The 22,501-nt window shown below is 41.2% G+C and overlaps 3 protein-coding genes across 7 annotated transcripts; all 3 read left to right on the top strand.

The window, feature by feature from the left end:
- Window positions 1-320: 320 nt before the first annotated feature.
- cmklr2 (chemerin chemokine-like receptor 2) lies at window positions 321-4,362 on the top strand. 4 transcript variants are annotated; one of them, XM_086145682.1, is made up of 3 exons: window positions 321-596; window positions 1,370-1,480; window positions 1,567-4,362. In XM_086145682.1, exon 3 carries the CDS (start codon window positions 1,589-1,591, stop codon window positions 2,666-2,668), a length of 1,080 nt encoding a protein of 359 aa, XP_086001808.1. In that variant the 5' UTR covers window positions 321-596; window positions 1,370-1,480; window positions 1,567-1,588; the 3' UTR covers window positions 2,669-4,362. The 4 variants fall into 4 exon arrangements, with proteins under 4 accessions (XP_086001808.1, XP_086001805.1, XP_086001807.1 ...); XM_086145679.1 differs by having other exon boundaries at window positions 1,349-1,480; XM_086145681.1 differs by having other exon boundaries at window positions 322-596; window positions 1,370-1,485.
- Window positions 4,363-5,951: 1,589 nt separating this feature from the next.
- LOC147234957 (NADH-ubiquinone oxidoreductase 75 kDa subunit, mitochondrial-like) lies at window positions 5,952-12,522 on the top strand. Of its 2 annotated transcripts, XM_086145676.1 has the most exons (19): window positions 5,952-6,187; window positions 6,806-6,885; window positions 7,237-7,337; window positions 7,427-7,534; window positions 7,677-7,753; window positions 7,977-8,058; window positions 8,206-8,336; window positions 8,492-8,677; window positions 8,787-8,921; window positions 8,994-9,108; window positions 9,198-9,343; window positions 9,569-9,697; window positions 9,790-9,919; window positions 10,011-10,171; window positions 10,257-10,411; window positions 10,717-10,892; window positions 10,974-11,108; window positions 11,204-11,276; window positions 11,829-12,522. In XM_086145676.1, the coding sequence occupies exons 2-19, from the start codon at window positions 6,807-6,809 to the stop codon at window positions 11,918-11,920; spliced, it is 2,211 nt and encodes a 736-aa protein (XP_086001802.1). In that variant the 5' UTR covers window positions 5,952-6,187; window position 6,806; the 3' UTR covers window positions 11,921-12,522. The 2 variants fall into 2 exon arrangements, with proteins under 2 accessions (XP_086001802.1, XP_086001803.1); XM_086145677.1 differs by lacking the exons at window positions 5,952-6,187; window positions 7,427-7,534; window positions 7,677-7,753 and having other exon boundaries at window positions 6,849-6,885.
- Window positions 12,523-12,960: 438 nt separating this feature from the next.
- ino80da (INO80 complex subunit Da) lies at window positions 12,961-21,703 on the top strand. The gene is made up of 10 exons (XM_086145675.1): window positions 12,961-13,282; window positions 14,832-15,078; window positions 15,159-15,889; window positions 16,014-16,113; window positions 16,215-16,439; window positions 16,737-16,870; window positions 17,027-17,160; window positions 17,266-17,489; window positions 17,651-17,808; window positions 18,109-21,703. The coding sequence occupies exons 2-10, from the start codon at window positions 14,861-14,863 to the stop codon at window positions 19,137-19,139; spliced, it is 2,955 nt and encodes a 984-aa protein (XP_086001801.1). The 5' UTR covers window positions 12,961-13,282; window positions 14,832-14,860; the 3' UTR covers window positions 19,140-21,703.
- The last annotated feature ends 798 nt before the right edge of the window (window positions 21,704-22,501 follow it).

Genomic DNA, 22,501 nt, shown 5'->3' with positions numbered 1-22,501 from the left:
CTTTTTTTCACATATCACCCCTGACGCTTTTCTGAAGTCGTTCAACCTCCTTTAAACCATTTCTTCACCTCTTTTCCAAACTCTCCATTCCTCTTGACTGTTGACCCTAATTACTAAAAAAAAATCCCCCGCCTTCTTAAGCTCCACTACAACTTGTGTCCTCATCCACACACATATACTCTCTCTTGCATGTTTTTTTTTTTTTTAAGGAAGTATGAAGAGACTGAAACACACAAAGCAGCTTTCAGTTTGCTCTGAGCAGGAGGCCTCACAACCGCAGAGGGAGGCGGTTAAAAAAACTGCGCCTCTCTGGGAGCGTGTGGAGCCGCTCCTCCTGTGAATGAAAGCCTGCGTGCATGCGTTTTTGCGTGCACGGCCAGCAGCCAGCCTCCCTTCTTCTCCGCTCTCCGTGACGCGGCAGCTGGGACGCGCCCCACGACACTGAGCTCCTGGCGGTGTGGACGCACAGTCTAGTTTTGGATGCACTCGGCGCGGGCATAATTTGTTTGCTGCCCAGCGAGACCCGGGAGGTCGCAGCCGAAGGAGTGTCTTTTCTCCCAGTCCGAGTAGCGAGAAAAGGAGGGCCTGGCTGATTGGTAAGCAGATCACTCTCTGAATCCATGAAAATCAGCCTGTTCTCACACCAGCAGACGCTTACTAATACAACCATCTCTTTTACGGTTAACAACAGTATCCCTGTAGGTCTCGGGCTTTCTGATTGTTGATTAATACATGTTTGAGGTCAAAAACAAAAAAAAAAATAAAAAATTTAATTTTCTGCAGATGACCCTTTTGAAGAGTTTTGCTTGCTTATTTTTGATCCATGCTTTCTGTGTTTATTTTCTCTACTGTGGGCCCTTTGGACATGTCGGTCTTATGTCATCTTGTGTCTGATTTATTTTATAAAGTTTTATAAAAATTGTTTTTATAAAATTACTCTCTTTTTTTCTTCTGAACCATTTACCTACCTATTTTCACAAAAATCACATATTATGACTTGCATAATTAATGTACCTATACTGTACAACTACCCATGTTTGTTTTTCTGTTTGTAATTGCCTTTATGCTTAACTGGGATGAGCAAAATAAGTTAAATCCATGTCAAACAACTCTTAGTACAGTCTAGGACTTGATAGTAAATCTATTCACTGACGCTGTACTGAGGTAGCTTTTTGTCCAGATGCCTTGTCAGAATTTTTTTTTTCTTTTTTTCCCGTTTAGACATTTGAAATTTTGTAACATTATTTAGCATTTATTCCATGTTTTGTTACAGACAAAACTGGGATTTTTTTGGCTCTTTCTGCCTCATATGTGAGACATCACATTTTCTGCAATGTTAATCTGATAGGATGCTGACCCTATGTTCCAGCCTCCAGACATTCTCAGTCCATACTTCAGCTCTGGAACTAGATGTTTGGTCAGAGGCCAAGGCGAGTCAACCGGATCGTTTGGTAAACAGTCCACCAAAAAGACAGAAAGCGTAAGGTGAGATTTTATAGTTAAAACTCACGTAAATCGCTGCGATATCTTCACTGTTGCGACATCATCAGGTTTTCTTTCCCACAGGTACGGTAACTTCACCTCGGCAATGGATGACTACATTGAGGAATATTGTAACAATAGCTATGAATATGGCCTGGAGTATGATGATATTGATGATGTAAAAGTGATAGGCTGGCAGAGTGAAACAATTCATATTATCTCAGTGGTTATCTACATTATCTCTTTTGTGTTAGGCCTGATTGGAAATGGAATTGTCATTTGGGTTACCGGGTTTAAAAGCAAAAAGACAGTCAACAGTGTATGGTTGCTCAATCTAGCAATAGCAGATTTTGTCTTTGTACTTTTCCTACCTTTCTACATAGATTACATTATGAAGGACTTCCACTGGGATTTCGGTATTGTGATGTGTAAACTCCATTCGTTTGTGTCTGTGATGAACATGTACGCAAGCGTGCTTTTTCTCACAGTGCTCAGTGTCGACAGATACGTTTCTCTCATCCATCTTAACTGGTCTCAGAGGTGTCGGACTGTAAAACGAGCCTGGATTGTATGCGGCTGCATATGGATAATAGCTGCTATCTTGAGCTGCCCGGCGCTGATCTTTCGTGAAACCCAGAAGTTTTACGACAAGGTGCTGTGCTTCAACAATTTGCACGTGCATGATTTACATACTGCGGCTATGAGACACATTGCATTAGTGGTCATCCGTACCATGGTGGGTTTCTTTCTGCCACTGACTGCAATATGTGTGACAGGCATACTTCTTATTAACAAAGTCAACAGGTCTCAGGGCTCAGTTCGTCTTTCGAGCTTCTCTAAGACAGTGACCGCAGTTATTCTGGCCTTCTTTTTATGCTGGGCACCTTTTCATGCTTTCTGCTTGATGGAGTTATCTGTACATTTTACCTTTGAACTACACAAAATATTGAAAATGGGCTTTCCTCTGGCCACCAGCCTAGGCTTTTTTAATAGCTGCCTTAACCCACTGCTATATGTGCTCATGGGCAAAAAAGTTCGACGTATCCTAAAGCGCTCATGCTTAGACATAACTAAAACTTCGCTAAGAGAGCTGAGCCAGTCCATCTCTGCCACCGAAATTGAGTCTTTGCCTGGGGCTCCTCAGGGGGGAACACCAGAGGAACCTGTGGAGTCATCAACTCTGTAATTGCAAAAATCCACACCCCTCTCTTGCAGTCATCCCTAGAAAAAAAAACACAGCTATTATCTGCGAAAAAATGTGGAGGATTTAAGGATCACAGTTGTTCTTTCCCGATGGTGTGACTAGCTTTTCCCATGTTTCAGTACACAACTATGCAGTCCTCAGTCAACAGTTACTCTGACTGGAAAAACATGACTGTGTATTACACAAAAATGTGGCATCCACACAGTCGGTACCCTTCATACATGTGAATAATTGCTTAAAATCTTCAGAAAAAAAGGCAAACTTGAACCAATTAGTTGAGCAGTTGATAAAAAAATTAATAAATATTCTATATAAAAAAAAGCACAACCAAACCCAGTATTGATTTTTATTTTCAATTAATTTGTATTTATGATAAAATTGCCCAACATTGTGTGGTTCCAGCCTCAGTCTGGAGTATTGTTGTTATTTTATGGTCTTCGTAAAACTAAATTATGTGTTAGATAAAATATGAAACATTTCATACATAATTGCGACATGATCCGATCATGGTATCGATGATTGAAAATATTGTCAGTCTCTGTTCTGGAAGAAATAGATGTCAGTGCGCTATTGTATTTTTATTATTTTTCATTGTTTTATACCAAGAGCTACCATGTGGATATGCAGTTATTGTATAATAACAATATGTTTTGCACAGTTTTGTACTAACTTTTAGACGTAATGTATTTTGGGTTGTTAACTTGATAAAATTATATATTTGAACATATTCCCAGAAAATATCTTTTAATAAAAGTGTTTTGTGACTACATACTATGCATTGTTTAAAGTTACCCCCTCTTTCCCTCATACCCCCTTTGTTTATACAGTCAAGTATGTATTTGCATAGCATACAATAAAAGGTTGTTTACACAGTCACTGATTGTAGGATAGATTATGTCTGACAGTGAAAGTCAGATTCATCATTTTTCCTGGCAGGAAACTTCAAATAACTTCAAATTGCAGTTTAACTGAAACAAGGGGTATACGCTATATCGGGAAAAGGAGCCATATAAAACTGAAAAGTTCAACTACTTAATGGAAAAAATAAGAAATGAATAACTTATTCATGTATTGAGGATTATTTTTATTTTATTTTGGGAGGGTAGGTGACATTTTAGGGGTTTAAATGTTTTTTAGGCCATGTTTTTTTCTATAAAATTGTAAACACAATATGGGATTTATATGTGTTTATATGTAATGGAAATTTAATGTATCCTATATTGTTTAACATTGTGCAAGCATAATCTGATATGCAGATTTATTTAATGGCAGGCTTTAAGGCTCTGCATCACAACATGACATTTACTGGAGGACTGATGCAGGATGGGTTCCTATAGCCTATGTGAGTCCAGACATCCATTATCTTTTCCCATTCCTGAGGGTCCAGTTATTTCCTGTTGTTTTTGACTGGTAAACTCTGACCTGGAATAACTATGTCTCTGCCATCCTGTGAAGGTGCCTGCTGAAGTCAAAGAGGTCTGTGTAAATCACAGGAGGAAGTGGCTTGAATGGAGGGAAATATGCACTAAAATGATGTACTGTATATAAGAACAGAGAAATTAAAAGCGATTCCTCCCTATGTAAACACATCTTCGTTATTTTAAGCAGAGCCAGATAAATGACTTTACGATATTACCTCAACTGATATCATAATTTACAAGTAAATAATTTTTAAATCAGATGGTGGTGTCTGTGTTTTCTTTCTTTATGAAAGCAGGGGATTTAAGGCACTTGTAACACATTGAGACATTCTGACACCAGCTCCCCATCAATTCTTGGAATGACGGTTTGTTAAGTTTATTTTTAGATTCATTTCGCCTTTGTTTTAGAAATACATTTGAGGTATTTGGGATAATTCAAGTTTGGCTCTAAGGTTCTTAGAACAAGAAGAAATAAAACCGGATTGCTTTCATCTTAAACAACAATAAAATAAATTGTGTTCTTGGGGTATAAAGTTTTTACATGCTTTATTTTTCGTTCAAAGTGAAGTGGTTTCCAGACTGGATAAGGAGAAGAGACCACGTTTGTGATCCCTTTAGTAAATATCCTTGGTTAAATGGGTGGATTCCAGTGTGATGTGGAATTGTACTATCTGCCACCGTGGTTTCACAAGTTAGTGCTGCTGGCCTGAAAAAGAGGATAGTTTATTCCTTCGCTTAAAAATAACAAGAATATGCATCGTAAAAAAGGTGCCTATGTGTTTTAAAAGGCCGGTCTTACAGGGATTGCACTGTTTAGACAGCCCATCAATGCTGGAAGAGTTACATAACAAATTCCTCTCCTCATTCAGGCTGTGGTGTTTGATGCTGCAGCTTCTCTCAGATTCAGTTAATGAGGTTTCAATGATCAGTCGATGCAACAGTGACATATTCCTCGGCAAAGTAGTGTGTGCCAAGAAGAAGAGCTTGAGCAAATGATGGGAAATCACACCACAAGCTGTTACTGCACCCTGTGAAATATTCTTATAGGAGGAATTGATTAAGACTTAATTTAAAATGTTCTGCACTGGATATATCCAGGAAAAAGACCCAAGCGAGATTGAAAAAAAATATCTTTGATATTCTTGTAACATCTATTCAAAAGGACAATAAACAATCTGTCTTTTGTTTTGTCATTGGACAGATGCTCAATATAATTTAAAAAAGGAAATCATGAGAAAACAGTCCAGTTTCACATATCTGATTTTAATTCTTTTTAAATGAACAAATTGGGCTGACATGCTCCCCTCATATTTTGCTTTTAATTCTTTTTTTTTTAAGGAAAATTCAAAACTCAAAGTAAGGATGGACTGATCTAAACTTAATTTCAAACAAGAAATGCAACAGCCTGGCACTGAAAGAGACACAATGCATTCCTTACACTTTCTCTTTATCCAATTTAAGTTAATTTGTTTACATTTCATATCATAGTAGTTTTCTTTCTTACACAGCACTGGATCAAACGGTTTTTCAGTTGACATGTATCTGTGTGTATATATTTAGATTATTTGTTTACCTTTGCACTCGGAATAAAAACCCGAGATTTAACCGGAAACCTAAATCTGTGCATTAATTGAACATTTTTAGTTTTTTTAAGAAAAAAAAAACAACAAAAAAACGGGGGAGGGCAAAAACTGGTGGGAGTGGAACACATTTCAGAAGTATTTAAGATTTGTGAGGATAAAGAGTTAAGAATAAGAAAGCCATTGAAACAAAGCACATTCCCTATACTGCCCCTTTATACAAATGACGTTGTTTTGTTTACATTTCATATTGTGGCGAGTTGCGAATGTCAATGCCTATTTTCGGTGGGCTTCTGGGGTTGCTGGGATATTATTTAACCCTAAAGTTTTTAAAAATGGTGGGAATAGAATAGAGTTAAAGAGTTTTTCGGATTTGTAAGGATAAACCAGGACGATAGGAAAAATTCCCCACCTGTGAGGATTACGGTTAATCCGTGACGCAGCAGAATTACAAACTGCGCAATCTGCGCAGTCGACATTCTCTCGGCGACACTGACGAGGTAAGCCGTCCATCAGTAAATAAACATCATAATTTTATTTCAACGCACATAATTTTAATCCGACAAAAGAGTTTTCCAAATAAAAGATTGAAATTGATGCTTTCACAGAGGTCAAGCAGACAGTTGTGTTTATGGGTGGGTTTATGTTGGGTTAGCTTGTAGCAAACTGCGCGACTGATGATATTACCGTGATAATGTTTTAACAGTGTTTATAAAAAGGAAAACCTTTCTGACAACTACGTGAGTTTACAAAGCCTTTACAAACAGTAATAACAAAAACAACAACTACACAATGTTAGCTTGGCCATCACTTCCCCACTTACGTAACGGTATCGGTACCGGTTTATTTGTGTTTCCCGTGTAACGTTTGGGATGTCCAGTCCTGAATATCCGAACATTATCTGTCAATCAAACTGGCTAATTTGCGTCATCTATTGCTAAGGTGATAAAGATGCGTAGCTCCGTTATTAATACCATGGCCCCGATCTTATTTAAAATCAACACTTGTTTGTAAACGTGTTACTTAAGTCAAATCTGGACTTTTCATTTCAAAAAAGATGGACTTTTCATTTCAAAAAAGATGTGACAGTGAATCGTGTGTCTCTCTACCTCTTCCAGTATGCTGCGTTTGCCGGTCGTGGGTCGGAGTATTTTTCCAGCAGCTGTTACCAAAGGAGGTGCGGTTGCAACCAGCAATGGTAACAACATGCCTCTTCATCACCTGATTAACCGATCGGGCTTTTGTTGCTTACAATACTTGTCTTTTAGCACAGTTGAACAGGCGTCTTGTTTGTTGCGTGCCAGCTGTAAATATTTTTCAGCAAGGCACTTCTTGTCACTTTGTCCCTCTCAGGGATTTGTGACAGAATTTCAGATATGCCAAATTTGGTGACAAGCTGTTTGCAATGCCAATTTAGTGAAAGGTGTTAGTGAGAATAACTTGTGGCGACTGTGTTTCAAAGTTTCAGATTTTACTGATAAGCTTTGTGAAATGATTGTGTCATTATAAGCCAACTGTCGAATTAACAGTGTCTTAACTGTACTTTAAGCCCACACTGCAGCAGCGGCGGCAGCAGCTGCCAGCAACCTCATGGAGGTGTTTGTGGATGGCAAGCCGGTAATGGTGGAGGCAGGAACCACCGTGCTACAGGTAACAAGAGAATTTCAATGATTGCCTTCAATGATTGTCAGATGAAACACTATTGAGTTCCTGTTTTGAGTGGAATTTACCACTTTTAGGCATGTGAGAAGGTAGGCGTCCAGATTCCTCGCTTCTGCTACCATGAGCGTCTGTCAGTAGCAGGGAACTGTCGCATGTGTCTTGTGGAGATTGAGAAAGTTCCCAAGGTATGTTTTGGTTGCATGATCCGAGTAGCTCTGCAGGCCTTTTTTAATCTAGGTTCTTCGCATGTAGCTGCATAAACAAAAAAATAATGAATGTCTAATAGTTGAAAAAAGCTTTTTTTCTTCCATTTGCTTCTTTTCCTAGCCAGTGGCAGCTTGTGCTATGCCAGTCATGAAAGGCTGGAACATTTTAACCAACTCTGACAAAACAAGGAAGGCAAGGTAGAATGAGCCACATCAGTTTAAGACATTGCACTCAGTGTGTGTGCATGTGTGTCCCCCCTAACCTTGCTATGCATGTGAAATTGTCCAATGGGTAATATTTATCTAAACTGATGTGATAATTTAGCATCTATATTTTGTGAACCTTTTCTTTAAACATTTATCAGTCTCTCACATTGATTGAAATGAAAGAACTGATGTAAAATTGTCTTGCTTTATGCAGAGAGGGTGTGATGGAGTTTCTTCTGGCTCATCATCCATTAGATTGTCCAATCTGTGATCAAGGAGGAGAATGTGATCTACAGGTAAGTAATGAATGTACTCGACCATGTCAGCAAATGATTTTTTTTTATTTTTTATGGGTAGTCTGTGATTTGATAGATGTTCGTCTGTTTAGAGTTTGGGTCTAGCATGTAATATTAATTAAGACTGGCAATGTCTTTTGTGTCCAGGACCAGTCCATGCAGTTTGGCAGTGACAGAAGCCGGTACACAGAGGGCAAACGAGCTGTGGAGGACAAGAACTTTGGCCCGCTCATCAAAACCATTATGACTCGCTGTATCCAGTGCACTCGCTGTGTGCGGTGAGTCACACTGTCTTTTTATCTTTTGATTTATTCCAGACTTATTTGACGTCAGAGCACATCGATTGGCATTATAGTTAACATTGCTCAGAGGCTGTTGAAAGTTATAAATTGAACTAAATGCGTATTCTTATTTGATTTGCTACTTTCTTCAGTTTTGCTAGTGAGATTGCAGGCGTGGAGGACCTGGGTACCACAGGAAGAGGAAATGATCTGCAGATCGGGACCTATGTGGAGAGGATGTTCATGTCAGAGTTATCTGGAAATGTTATCGATATTTGCCCAGTGGGAGCCCTGACTTCAAAGCCCTATGCTTTCACTGCTCGCCCTTGGGAGACCAGGTTTGTTTTTACACTGCACTCAATATTTCGCTTTGTTGAAGGCAATATAGTAGGATTAGTTTCCTTACTCAAGTATTTTTACTGTGGGGGGCTGCGGGGTATTCTCCAGGAAGACAGAATCTATTGATGTCCTGGACGCTGTGGGTAGTAACATTGTGGTTACCACACGTGGAGGTGAGGTGATGAGAATCCTGCCTCGTATTCATGAGGACATTAATGAAGAGTGGATATCAGACAAAACAAGGTTTGTTGTCATACCAGGTTCCCTCACATACTTATGGTGATGGTGTTAAGATGGTTGCTGAACCCCTCACAGGTTTGCTTACGATGGGCTCAAGCGGCAGAGACTCACCCAGCCACTGGTGAAAAATGAGTCAGGACAGTTTGTACCCACCACCTGGGAAGATGTGCTGACTCGAGTTGCTGGCGCAGTATGTATTTAATGATGACATCGCTCCCAGCGTGTTGTAATTTAACATGAATACGGACTTGGCTGTATTGAATAGCATCTATTTTACAGTTGCAAGGAGTAACGGGACATGATGTGGCTGCTGTTGTCGGAGGCTTGGTGGATGCAGAGACTCTCATTTCCCTCAAGGATTTGCTGAACAAGTTGAATAGTGACAATCTGTGTACTGAGGAAGTGTTTCCCATGGCCGGAGCAGGGTAAGATAAGTGAAGAAAACTCACATCAGTACATGAGCCAATGGCTTCATATTCATTACTACTATTTTATACTATACTCCTTCCCACTATTATCTATTACTGTTATGTTTTTACTTGAAACTCTGGCACAACAATTTCCTTCGGGATAAATAAAGTTGTTCTCATCTCATCTTATTTCATCTCATCTCATTACTTTGACTTGCTCTTTATTTTTGAATTTTCCAGGTCTGATTTGCGTTCAAACTATCTTCTGAACACTGGCATTGCTGGCATTGAAGAAGCTGATGTGCTGCTTCTGGTTGGAACTAACCCACGCTATGAAGCTCCTCTATTCAATGCACGAATCCGAAAAAGGCAAGGGAAATACATAATCTATGTCTGGTGAACATGTTAAAACTGTGATTTTCAGCACGTCTATTTAATTAAAACTCATATCTCTACTTTAGCTGGCTCCACAATGAGTTGCAAGTGGCTCTAATAGGAAAGGAGGTGGACCTTAGCTACACCTATGATCATCTTGGCGAGACTGCTGAGGTTCTTCAAGAAATTGCCTCAGGAACTCACCCATTTGCCAATGTAGCAATCTTGAGAACTTGATTTTACAATTAAAGTAATCCATCAAGTGATACTTTCCTTTCTTAAGTTAGTCTTTTACCTGCATTTCCAGGTGTTAGCCAAGGCAAAGAATCCTGTTGTTGTGGTTGGCAGTAGTTGCCTGCAGAGAGAGGATGGGGCTGCAATCATGGCAACGGTTTCAACTGTTGCTCAGAATGCTCGCATCAGCAGTGGAGTGGAAGAATCCTGGAAGGTTCTCAATGTACTTCACAGGTTAGTCTTGGGAAAACTGAAGGAAGGTTTCGGTTGTGTCAAGGCGTTATATTCACTGGTATGTGTTGTCTTACTGTATATTCAGAGTGGCCAGTCAAGTTGCTGCACTGGATCTAGGCTATAAATCAGGAGTGGATATCATCAAAAAGAACCCACCAAAGGTTCTGCTCCTTGTCGGTGCAGATGCAGGCTGTATTACCCGCCAGGATCTTCCAAAGGATTGCTTTATAGTTTACCAAGGTCAGTTTTATTTAATGATTAGCAACAGAACCCTTGGCAATTATGATGAGAAAGCTGCTCTGTATCTGTGACCCTAATATCATAATCACAGATGGTATTTTTCTTGTTCTTTTTTTGCATCAGTCCTATGTTGTCACTTTTTTCTGTGAGAGAGAGAGTATTCTGCAAACAACTTCAAATATTTTTTTGCTTTACTGAAGCAGAAATAGTGTTATAAAATATTTTGAGTGCCCACTAAAAATTGATTCAGGTAAATGAAAAACTGACCTGCTTGTGTCTTCTTAACCAATGCTATTGCTGTCCAGGTCACCATGGGGATGTTGGCGCGCCAATGGCTGACGTCATACTGCCTGGAGCTGCATATACTGAAAAATGTAGCACCTATGTGAACACAGAGGGCCGTGCCCAGCAGACCAAAGCGGCTGTAACACCTCCAGGCATGGCCAGGGAGGACTGGAGGATCATTAGAGCCATATCTGAGGTCTTGTGCAATTTTGACGACTGTTTTATGATTTCAAAGGAGATATATCACTTAATGCTGCATATAATCTTGTCATTGAAGCTTGCTGGTGTGGCTCTGCCATATGACACCCTTGATGAAGTGCGTGCTAGACTGGCAGAGGTTTCGCCAAATCTGGTGCGATATGATGAAGTTGAGGAGGCCAACTACTTTAAGCAAGCCTCTGAGCTGTCTAAGGTCAGCGTTTGCTGTGTGTTCCACAATTGTGTGCCATGGCAAAATTGGTGATAAAAGCTTTACTTGTAATTGTCAAATTTGTGGTCCTGTTTCAGCTCATGGACCAGGCTGTGCTTTCTGGACCTTTAGTCCCTCCCCAGCTCACTCTGGAAGACTTCTTTATGACTGGTGGGTCGCAAAGGTTTCTCCAGTTGACTAAAATAAATGAACAAAAAATGGGAAGCCAATGAGCAAGTCCATAAAACCTCTGTTTATTAAATTGCTGTCAGGCTAACATATGAGGATGCATTAAGAGTAAATATTGTATAGTTGTATGACAAAAAAATCTTTGTCACACTTGACGTATGACCCTATTAGAAAGGCTTCTCTAATTATTGTTAAACTAGACATTTTAGGCTGATGTTAGTAATGCATTAAAAAGCAACACTCTCCGCTTGTTAAAATTATTATCCTTAATTCCTTTTAACTTTACATTTGGCCATAAATCAAAGAATAATGGAGATACTTGCAGTACTAGCAACGTTACAAATTAAAAGTAGAAAAAAGCTCCAAAATTAAGCGGTTATTTTGCTGTGCAGTTATTACTTTTTGACAATTTTGAGAATTCCTCTTTGAAAGGAATAAGTAAATTCACTTGAATAAATGCATACTTAGTTCGCTAATGATGATTTTGAATCATTAATGCTTTTGAATAATTTGAAATATGTTCTCTGCCCACAGATCCAATAAGCAGAGCCTCCCAGACAATGGCAAAGTGTGTGAAAGCTGTCAAAGAGGGAGCACAAGCTGTGGATGAACCAGCAATATGTTAAATTTAGTGTGAATAATGCACATTGGATAGTCCTCCATGTCTTGAAACTAAATACGCACAATTCTGATATTTGCACTTTAGTAGAAAACATGACTTTGTGATTATATTTTACTGTGACAGATGCTTCATCCTCGATACATATGCGTGTTTGTGCTACTTGCAGAGTGAAGCTTAAATGTCCCCTCATACTCATTGTCTCCAGCCCATTAGACTAGAGTTGCAGCAGGATGACATTTTTACTGTACAAGAACAGTCCAATGAAATATGGACTGATCTGATAATACACTTTTACCGTTTTCATTCTGGTTATGCTTAAACAACTGACCACTTTTTATCACATTTGGTGAAGTCAAAATATGTCATTAAATGAATATAATGCCATACATTGTGCCATTTCAAATTATTATATTCTCTGTTACTGCTGCCACTCTAGTTTTACTTGCGACCAAAGACGTGTAAAACAAATGTTGCAAAGATAAACCTCCTAGCCGGTCTTCCTGTGAAATTACCAATAATATGTGTTTTGAAAATATTTTACTAAATCTTGTGGTAAACATATATATTTGATATTGTAAGCACATACAATAAAGCACCTTACTGTAGCAAGCCCAGTTGATGTTTGAAGACCCACTATGTAAAGTTGTAAAGCAAATAGTTTTTTAAGTGTTAAGATGTGGTGCAGGTGCAAAGCACTGGACCGTTATGCGTCTCTGTACATATATATGTATATACATATATATATATACATATATATGTGAGTGATATGTGTGTGTGTGTTTGGCTTTTGCTCCGGTATTTGATTGGCACGTGGTCCATCATAAGTGAACAGCCGGTAAGAGTGTGGCAGCAGGGCTGATGACTCAGTCTCTCGGAGAATGAAAGCGGTGGTCCAAGTGGATCCCCACACCTTGACACCGGCGGACCTGTCAGCCAACGCGTTACATCTAAATGTCCTAAACGTGGCAACGTCACTGTCACTCACTCGATCCCCTCTCACCTAGAAAAGTAAAATGACATTTCCACACTATCGGATCTTTTTAACAAAGTTGAATTTCCAATATGGTAGGAGAGGTTGTTGTTGTTGAGAGGGCTGTTGTCATGTCCCCGCAGTGCCTGTAGTGGTGCTGTGAGGAGTCCGCTGTGGATCTAACTAAAATCCTCAGCAGCCTACCTACTGCTTATAATTTGCTCTGGATAGCCTATATTTACATGCACCCTCGATTCAGCATACGGCGAGATAGATGAAGACCGCTTTTGCTATTCTGTCTCGAATATCGCCGCGCAAATAGCCTAGCTGATCGTAATAGACATTTCGGCCGTCTATCCGGAGCGAATACCGTACACAGCCCCATACCAATTCAAGGTAAGGCAGATCCCGAGCAGCCTCGGCTTCGATTTCCAAGCGTACCGACTTGCGCCGACGCGCGGCCGGCAGGCAGCGACCACTCGAGGCCGCTGTCTTATCAAAGCTAATAGGCCTCTTATAAACTAGCGCTTATTTAGTAACCTGTTATCTAGCCATAAGGCCCCGTTAAATGGACAAATGTGGAAAATAGTTATATTATGACAATTTTAGCAGACTAACGGCTTGTTAATTAGCCGTAATATATAAAATTAGTTAACGATTAGTACGATGGCCTTCGGGGACAGGCCCTAAGCCTCGTATGTAGACCTTTGTTTGAAAGTATTGGCAACGAATGTGTAAGGCTTAATATCGTTTTCTAACAAAAACGTCACTGGTTGGGACAATTGTTTATAAATTACGTGAAATTAATGGTCAGGTTTTTTAAATAAAACAAAACCGTAGGTAGACCTTTTATAGCGTTGTCATTTGCTGATGTTTCCGTTTCCTGGTTAGCTACCGCCTACTAATTTGTGTTTTTAGCTTAAATAGCTTGTTAGCCAAATAACAGTTTTGTTGTTTTTTCATGTAATTTCCAAATTTATTCAACACACCGCTCGCTCGGGATGGGACAAGATAGTGCTTATAAATGCAGCCACGGGAGTTTGCTACACCTACATTTTCTATCAAATTAACACAGTATAAAGTTTCACATCTGCTCATCGAGTGCAGGCTAATGCTGGCGAGCTAGTTCCTCAGGCTGTGATGGTAGTGATCGTTTGCTAACGTTACCGGTCATTTCTGCTCGTTATCTTACTTATTTAAAGTTGGCGCTATTTATTCATTTATGCTGAGTTGTTTTTTGTATGGAGGAGAAAAACTAGTTTTGTGTAACATATGTACTTCAGATGTCAGTACGTTAGCGCTCCTCTAACCAACTCGAAAACCAAGAGTCAAAGTAAATGATGGAAGCTTAGCTTAGTAGGCTGATGCTATGGCATGTTATCAGGTGCAAATTGTGTGAATTTCAGTCACATTTAACGTAATCTGAACGAGCTGTTACGTTTCTTTTTTTATTCGTCAATAGAAAGGCGGCTCTTTTGACCGCCGACCGCTGAACTCGCCCTGTCAATGTGATCAATGCTATCGATCTTTATAGATTTTTTTGGGATCCCGCACTAGTACACGTACTTGCTAGTTGATGTTATTTTATCGGTGTCGTATTTTGTTTTATTACTATTTTAACACGCTAGCCGTTTTTTTTCCGATAGCCAGCCAAAGTTTGCCTCACTTTTAAGTGTTGAGAATGTGCGATATTAACATTTCACAGTCATTAAATTGGCAAGCAGTCATATGAGTAATGTAGAACTTTCGAAAGGTAATTTCTGAGGTAAACATGTTGAAACAACAGATCTTAATTTACATTTAGCTAACTGAATATCTCTGCAGACACCTGTATTGGAGCAGGACTTGAACAGTTGTGCGTCTCACTGGCATGTGCAGGCAGGCGTTGCTTCTCATGAAGTGTTAATGATGTAATTCTTGGTTTTCCCTTACTTTATCCCATCAGCTGATGTTGTCAAGGACAAGAGTCACGTGATGTATGAAGGCAAACACATACACTTCTCAGAGGTGGACAATAAGCCCTTGTGCTCATACAGCCCAAAGCTCTGCAAGCAACGCAGACTAAATGGCTACGCTTTCTGTATCCGGCATGTTCTTGAGGATAAAACAGCCCCGTTCAAGCAATGTGAATATGTGGCCAAGTACAACAGCCAGCGGTGTACCAACCCGATCCCAAAGTCAGAGGACCGCAGGTGTGTACATTTGAGTGCATGTATAGCACATACCTGGTATGAAATCCACAGTGTACCAAACATTTTGTCCTGTTTTTCAGGTATTGCAACAGCCACCTGCAGGTTCTCGGCTTTATTCCCAAAAAGGAACGGAAAAAGAAACATGACACTTTGGAAGAAATGCGCTCACGGGCTCACCTGGAGTCAGTGGCTCTCAACATAACTGTGCCCTCTCTAGCCCTGAAAGCTTCCAATGGTCTAGATGAACTTCCACCATCTCCCCCTTGTACACGTCTGCTACCCCTTCCTGATGGGGAACTCCTGGACCCTTTTGCCTTTTATGAGGACGACACTGATGGGGAGGAGATGGGTCCCTCTCGGAAGAGTAATGCCATCAAGAAGAAATTACAGAGTCGGCTGGTGCTTAACCAGAAACTCTGCCATGACACGGACCTCTTCCAGCCTCCTCCTGAGCACTTTAATCCCTCCCCTGTCCCCCGTGTCCTTCCTTCCTCTCCACTCAACACTCATCTCCCACGGCAGCAGTCAGGTCTTCTTCAACCACCCCAGCAGCAGGGTCTATTATGCAATCCACCACCACCTCAGACGGTCAACTTTCTGCCTCCAGGGATGCCTGCTAATGCAACACCCAGTTCCGTGCAACCTTCTGGGCCAACACTCAGCAGGAAAACGCCTTTCACTGCTGCTCATTTGGTTGTCATGCGCCCCACTGCCTTCTCACCTTCTGCCAGCTGCCTGGCCAGGTTGCAACATCTGGTGCAGCTCTGTGTCAAGAGACAACAGGAGTATAGTGACCTCTTTCCTCATCTAGGTGCATCATTTAATATACTGCTCTCACTTGACAGACCTCAATTAAGAATCAGATGGACTCTTTCAAATATTCTGGAGATAAAGTTGCTATTGAAATACAGGTCATCTAACAAGCTCTTTTCCAGGATTGGACTGGTCAGAAGATAGTGCCGATGATGATGATGGCGACGAAGATGAGGCGGAGCGTTTTCTCGCTGGTCAGAGTTCTTGGAGACCACAGAATGGGCAAGTGACTCGATTTGTCCTCGGAACCTATGTTACAACTTGGACTTAAACAGAAACGTCTGACCTTAAATGGTTGCTGTTGTTTTCATTTTCCAAAATAGGTTGGAGGATGATGGGGGTACCTCTCGGAGAACACGGTTACTGAGGCTTTGCTCATACCTGCAGGAGAAATACAAGCACATGTGCAGGCAGGAGAGAGCAAGTATCCGGCAGAAGAGATACCGCTACGCCTTCCGCAAAGCCTTGTTGCTTGCTGCCAGTAAAAACCCAGATTGTGCAGGGCAGCTGATCCAGGAGCTGCATGGTGCCTCTCGGAGCTTCTCAAGGTACTTTGGAAATGTATCACATTGTTCAGTCTTCTTGTCTTATAAGTGATATTTCATGGCTGACTAGTTTGTAAAAATTATATATTGTAGTCTTGTCAGACATTCTTTTAGAAATTGAATTTACAAATACACAAAAATGTGGTCCTGTGGAAAAAGGGTTCACGAACCCTAAATACACACAGCAGAGGTATGACTCCCTCAACTTTGTCCACATCAGACTCATTAAAATCACAACCACACTATGATTTAATCACTTGATTCGTTACTTCATAAATTGTGTGTGTGTTTTGCGGTCAGTGCTGTACCTGAACGTCTCTGCAGTGGGGCTCCAGTGAGGCCGCAGAACCCAGATGTGGGGACCTGCATGGGCAGTACGAAGGGCCAGGCCTGTAGCAACAGAGCCCTGCCCTTTACCCAACACTGTTTCCAGCGTATCTTTTTCACAGCTCTACAGAGTGTAGAGCTAGATACTTCCAGTGCTGCAAATTTGCTGTGATTCTGCAGCTTGGCACATTATTATAACCACCTGCAAGGAATAATATGCTCTATCTGGTTTGTTCTGTTATTTCCTTTAATCTTTTCCATAGACATTCTGTTGAATCGTTCCCAGCAGCTCTTTGCCAGTTGCACAGCCAAATTTGCAGATGGTCAGCAGTGCTCCATCCCAGTGTTTGATATAACGCACCAGACACCACTCTGTGAAGAGCATGCCAAAAAAATGGCAAGTACCATTTTAATGTTCTCCTTTTATGACTTTGTGTTGCTCCTCTTAACATGTGGAACTATGTTACCGTGACTCTTAATTCAAGGGTATTATTCCTCACAGGATAACTTCCTTCGTGGGGATGGCAACAGGCGAGTGCAACACCAGCAGCAGCACCAGCGTAAGCCACGTAAAAAGACCAAACCACCGGCACTCACCAAAAAACACAAGAAGAAAAGGAGGAGAGGGCCGCAGAGGCCCCAGAAACCAATTCCTCCTGCGCTACCGCAGGGAAACCTTGGAATGCCCTCTACGAGCCTAGCAATGTCCTCGCAGGCCAGCATCAGGTCTGACCACTCCCAGTTAACCATTCACGTTGCTGAGTTGAAAATTTAGTTTGTGCAGATCTAGTGTCTAGGAGAAAAGCCAAGTTCAGTCTTTGGTGTCACGACTAAGGAGCTCCACCCAATGTTACCCCTAATCGTTCTCCATCTAATCTTTGTGACAGGAGTCCTTCAACTCCTGACTTGAGCACAGATGAGCTTCCTGATGACATCACCAATGAAATAGCAGACATTCCAAATGACCTTGAGCTGAACCAGGAGGACTTCTCTGACGTGTTGCCCAGACTACCAGACGACCTCCAGGACTTTGATTTGTTTGAAGGTTGTCTGACAACATTTTCACTAGCCCCGCTTACATTGGTTTAGTATGACCTGCAAGCCCCGTGTGTGGTTTGTCATAATTTCAGATTGTCCGAACCCCTAATTTTCTGTCAATCTGAAGTTTTTAAAAAAATCCATCACAAAATACCTTGCAGAAACATGCCATGTGATAACGGTTGTCCCACGGTACAATGGTAATGGTGCAGCACTATGTAAAAAGGGCTTTTGATACATTTTATGTGTGCATGACCTATTTTGTGCTTTGCAGAAATCTAAATGTTGGTTGTGTCCATATGATTAGGAAAGAACGGGGAGCTGCTGCCCACCACCGAGGAGGCTGAGGAGCTGGTGCGAGCACTACAGGCCATGGGATCTTATCCAGAGTCCTTGGTGTGCCTGACCTCCATGGGAGACCTGGCCCCATCTGAAGGAGTAGACCACCGTGCCATGACGGTGTTTCCAGGAGCTGTGCAGCCAGGGGGGATGGGGGACCTACTCAACAGCCGAATCCCATCAGAGAACTTCACCAGCCTTGAGTTGGAGGACAATCTATTACAGTCGGCCGGTGGTCACTTTCCTCCCTCACCACCATCTCAGCCCACTAACCAGCCCCCAACATCGGGCTCAAGCCTGACCTCAGCCCCTTCCACAGTAGCTCTTGCCACCACCTCCCTCATCACGCAAACATCCCTCACTGAGCGAACGTTTTCCCGGGCGCACACACCCCACGTGCTGGTCAAGTCAGAAGCACCCACATCATCTCCACAAGGCAGCCACTACAGCAGTGAGCATGTCCCATCCCCGTACAGTGACCAAATATCTTCACCCCACACCAGCTCCTTCCAGACAGATACTCCTTTACTGCTGGAGGTCCCGCTCAGCGGGGTACCAGGACCACCACGTTCACCATGGAACAACCTCCCGCTCCCCCTCACCGACCCGACACAGTTTGGTAATCTCATTGGATCAGAAAGTCATCTCATATCCACCTCCTTGTCTACCCCTCCTTCCAGTACCCACTCTGTGACGCTGCAGCCCATGGCCGCACTGTCTGCGATGCCCCAGACTGGCCTGACAGGCCTAACAGCGCCCCCAGCCCCCTCATCCTCCATCCCGTCCTCCTCACATGATCCACTGACCTCCACGCAGCCCAAGCAACAGCTCCCTCAGTTCAGCGCGGCCTTTGGCCATCAACTGGCCTCCCACAGTGGCATCCCGAAAGATGTGCAGCCCAGCCACAGCTCCACAGCACCCCCCGCTGGCTTTTCCATAGTTAGTGCCACCACTGCAAGTGCCAACAACGCCTCACCACTCTTCACACAAAGTAAATGAGAGCAGGCAGCCTGCAGTGGCCACGCTGACGGCCTGTGGTCTCGCACTCGCTTACAGTCCACTGGACTGGCTCCTGATTGATCCACCCCTCCTCATCTGCTACATGTGTGCAATGTGGTATTCGTGCACTATCTGAAAATGAATTTGCACAACCTCAGATTTTCCCCCCCAATATCTGGTTTTATCCTTTTATTTTTATAGCCAGACGATCTCTGGGTTTTAAGTCAGTGCGAGTCCACTCGCTCGATGCCTTTGTGGTTTCATCTGCCGAGGGTTAAAGTAAGACACATATTATGTGATACAAGAAACAGGTGAAGATTGGCAGAAGGACCTTAGCAGAGATTTTTCTTTGTCATCATGCTCAGATTTGTTTGATGTTGAATCCTCCGCGGTATTTTTTTTTTTTTATTTGCTTTGCCAGTACATACTTGTTTTTAATGAACAACTGTACCCTGCCTTGATCCAATGGCCATCACATTTTTATTTTCCACCTGCTTGATACACTGCTTCTGTCACCCTCTGAGAAAAAGAGCACAGGTTGTGATATTTGTGACCCCATTATGTTTCAAACTATTTAACTGTTATTATCAGTCAATGATATAGAATCTTAATAAGTCAGATTTCACAGTCATATGAATTTACCAAAATACTTTTAAACTTTTTATATTGTGTATACTGTATATGTGCTCATTTATTGGTTTACTCAGACATAAAAAAAAGTATCTGACCTCACCATTGGTTGTGGGACTGAGTGGCTCAGTAGACACTTGAGGGTAAATATAGTTTCTTAAAGCAATAAACACATTACCATACCTATAGCATTGTAAGGTATTTTATTGGTCTCAGTGCATGTAGCTTCACTTGGTGAATCCAATCTGATGTGGTTAAGGAATACATTTTGGTCTCGGTAAATGTTGTAAAATTATATTTTACAACTTTTTTCACTCTGAATTAGAGCCATAGAGACCGCAGATCAGGTCAGCCCAACCTCATCACTCGCTGAGTGTAATTTTTAAGGCCAATAAATGAGCTTCAGTGTTAGGATAAGGATGAGGACGTCGAAATCCAGGGACTCTTAAGTGTCTACTTTCGTTGGTGGGCCCTGGTCCCCATATACAGTGGTTTTTATTGACTTGTATGTCTCCTAAAAGGCTAATTCAGGCAGTAAAACTCTATATAGAATTCATATTTCACTCACCAGACAGGTGTAACATGATGGTAATAGATTGGCATGCTATATTTTTTTGAATATAGCAGTTTGTTTTTACTCAACTCTATAATAAAATGATTTAAAAGTTAAAAACGATGCAAACCTTGGATCTAATCTTAAACTTTTAGAAAATGAGGGTTCCTGTAACACCTCAAATGACTCATACAGCAGTACAGCCGTGGCTTTTTTTTTATTAAAAAAAAGATATATTAGAGTTTTGAGGGATTGTCAGATAGAGTATTAGGTATATAGAGTAGCCGTCTCTATCTTGGGGTTTGGTGGTGAATTACTGAGTAGCAATCAATTGAAATGATTATTTGCAATGTATTCAGTGGAACCTGTGTGTTGTAGAATGAGTCTCTTGTTTTTAATGGCTATCAAAATGGTTGTAAGTTATATTTGAAGTTGGAGGGATCAATGTTTGTTTGCTGTGTATGTTGTCCTTTTGTATTTATGACATGATTTTTGATAGCTATTAAAGCTCAGGAGGGATTGCATGGGTCAGCAACCTTTAATGTGCAAGATATTAATATTAAACTGGGGAAAGGCTTGATTCTCGGTGGTATAAAACATAGGAAAATATGCATTGGCATTTCATTTCTGGAAGGAAAACCCATTTGGATTTGCACATAACTGAGTGAATGAAGACTGGTGTTTCACGTGTCCCAAGTCTGACCTGCTCCCCCCATCCACCCCACCCTTTTTTTTTTTCTATGCTTTGACGCTCATTTAATGAACAGCGACCATGGTTACCAGCTCTCAGCCTGCTCAACACACCCCTTTCCAGCTGTGACAAGGCCCAGTTCTGCCTCTCACTTCCAAAGACAAAATACATCACTAGGAAAAAAAAAATGGAAAAAAAAACAAAAAACTGTTGCGCCACCAGAGACAACTAGGACAGCAGCATCATATACAGCACCCCGAAATACAATCACCATTATCGAAAAGAAAAAAAAAAATTTCAACAAACTGAAAGGTGATACTGCTGTATCCACAAAGCATGAGATTAGTCACTGCACCAGTTTCCAACAAACACGTAGAACAAAATTCACAGGGCTCTTAGGCACATGTAACTGCTTGTATTCAGAGAAGGCTGACAAATTCCTATATTCATTGAATGTACTGTATTACTGTTTTTAAGATAGGATGAGCTAATCTAGTCACCTTTTGTTACTGGTCCCTGTTTAATTTGTCTAAGATATTTTTTGTATACAAAGGTTTACATTTTTATGTATATTTTTCTTGTGTACAAATTATGTAATATGTGTAAAAACACTGTATGTAATATCTGTATATAGCGTGAGAAATTTGATCTTTTGTTTTTGGATGTATAAATAAAACTTGCTGTGAGGTATTTTGCTGAACGGTTTTGTTTTTTTGGAACCGGTTTGCTTGAAAATCTCCACAGATCAGAGGGCGAGGGGGAGCTGCTCCCTGCAAAGGGTCGATTTCCTGCATCTGAATTCAAGTCATGTGAATTCTGACACCAAAAGTCATGTCAATTATTAACAGCCTCAAAAACGAGTAGTTTAATTATGAAGCCTTCAGCAGTGAGGACTTAAACCAAGAATTCTCCTTGAGTGAAATGGAAACGGATTCATCTAATATCAACTGGTGCGATTAGATTCTGGGAAATAACCAGATTTGATTTGTGTAGTTAGTACCTCCTAGTTTCCAGAAAGATATTTCCGATGATTATTTAATGATTTGAAAACAATCAGGTAGTGAGGAAAATAAAATGATTATAAATCACCTCCTCTGTTCAAACACTAAGCCTCTGTCATTGAGTTTCTTTAAATTAAGCTTCTCCTTTCTGCTGCTCCCTTCAAGGGTCGCGAAAGGGAATCACCTGCCCCCGTCTAACCCTCTTGTCCCACATTGACTAACTTCATGTCCTCTTTCACTTCATCCATAAATCTCTGTACTTTTCTTCTAGGCCTCCTGCCTGGCAGTTCCAACCGCAGGATCCATCTACCAATAAATTCACTCTCCACTCTGTACACGTCCAGACTACTTCAGTCTGGCTTTATCTCCAAAACATCTACCGAGCTGTCCCTCTGATGTAGTAATTCCTGATCCTATCCATCTTTGTGAGTCCAAAAGACAACCTCAGCATCTTCCATCTTTCATCTCTGCTACCTCCAGATCTGTC

This window comes from Fistularia commersonii, chromosome 4 (genome assembly GCF_037954325.1).
Source record: "Fistularia commersonii isolate RoL2024-O1a breed Wild chromosome 4, RoL_Fcom_v1.0, whole genome shotgun sequence".
In the NCBI taxonomy this organism is placed as follows: domain Eukaryota; kingdom Metazoa; phylum Chordata; class Actinopteri; order Syngnathiformes; family Fistulariidae; genus Fistularia; species Fistularia commersonii.
Note: the sequence above shows the minus strand (reverse complement) of the source record. Positions and strands in the feature narration are given on the sequence as shown.

Coding starts and splice junctions, on each gene's coding strand:
- LOC147234957 (XM_086145676.1), top strand. CDS start 6,807: ATGCTGCGTTTGCCGGTCGTGGGTCGGAGTATTTTTCCAGCAGCTGTT. Junction 7,754..7,976: donor GACAAAACAAGGAAGGCAAG/GTAGAATGAGCC, acceptor TGCTTTATGCAG/AGAGGGTGTGATGGAGTTTC. Junction 9,344..9,568: donor TTTCCCATGGCCGGAGCAGG/GTAAGATAAGTG, acceptor TGAATTTTCCAG/GTCTGATTTGCGTTCAAACT.
- ino80da (XM_086145675.1), top strand. CDS start 14,861: ATGTATGAAGGCAAACACATACACTTCTCAGAGGTGGACAATAAGCCC. Junction 15,079..15,158: donor CCAAAGTCAGAGGACCGCAG/GTGTGTACATTT, acceptor CCTGTTTTTCAG/GTATTGCAACAGCCACCTGC. Junction 17,809..18,108: donor GGACTTTGATTTGTTTGAAG/GTTGTCTGACAA, acceptor CCATATGATTAG/GAAAGAACGGGGAGCTGCTG.
- cmklr2 (XM_086145679.1), top strand. CDS start 1,350: ATGCTGACCCTATGTTCCAGCCTCCAGACATTCTCAGTCCATACTTCA. Junction 1,481..1,566: donor CCACCAAAAAGACAGAAAGC/GTAAGGTGAGAT, acceptor TCTTTCCCACAG/GTACGGTAACTTCACCTCGG.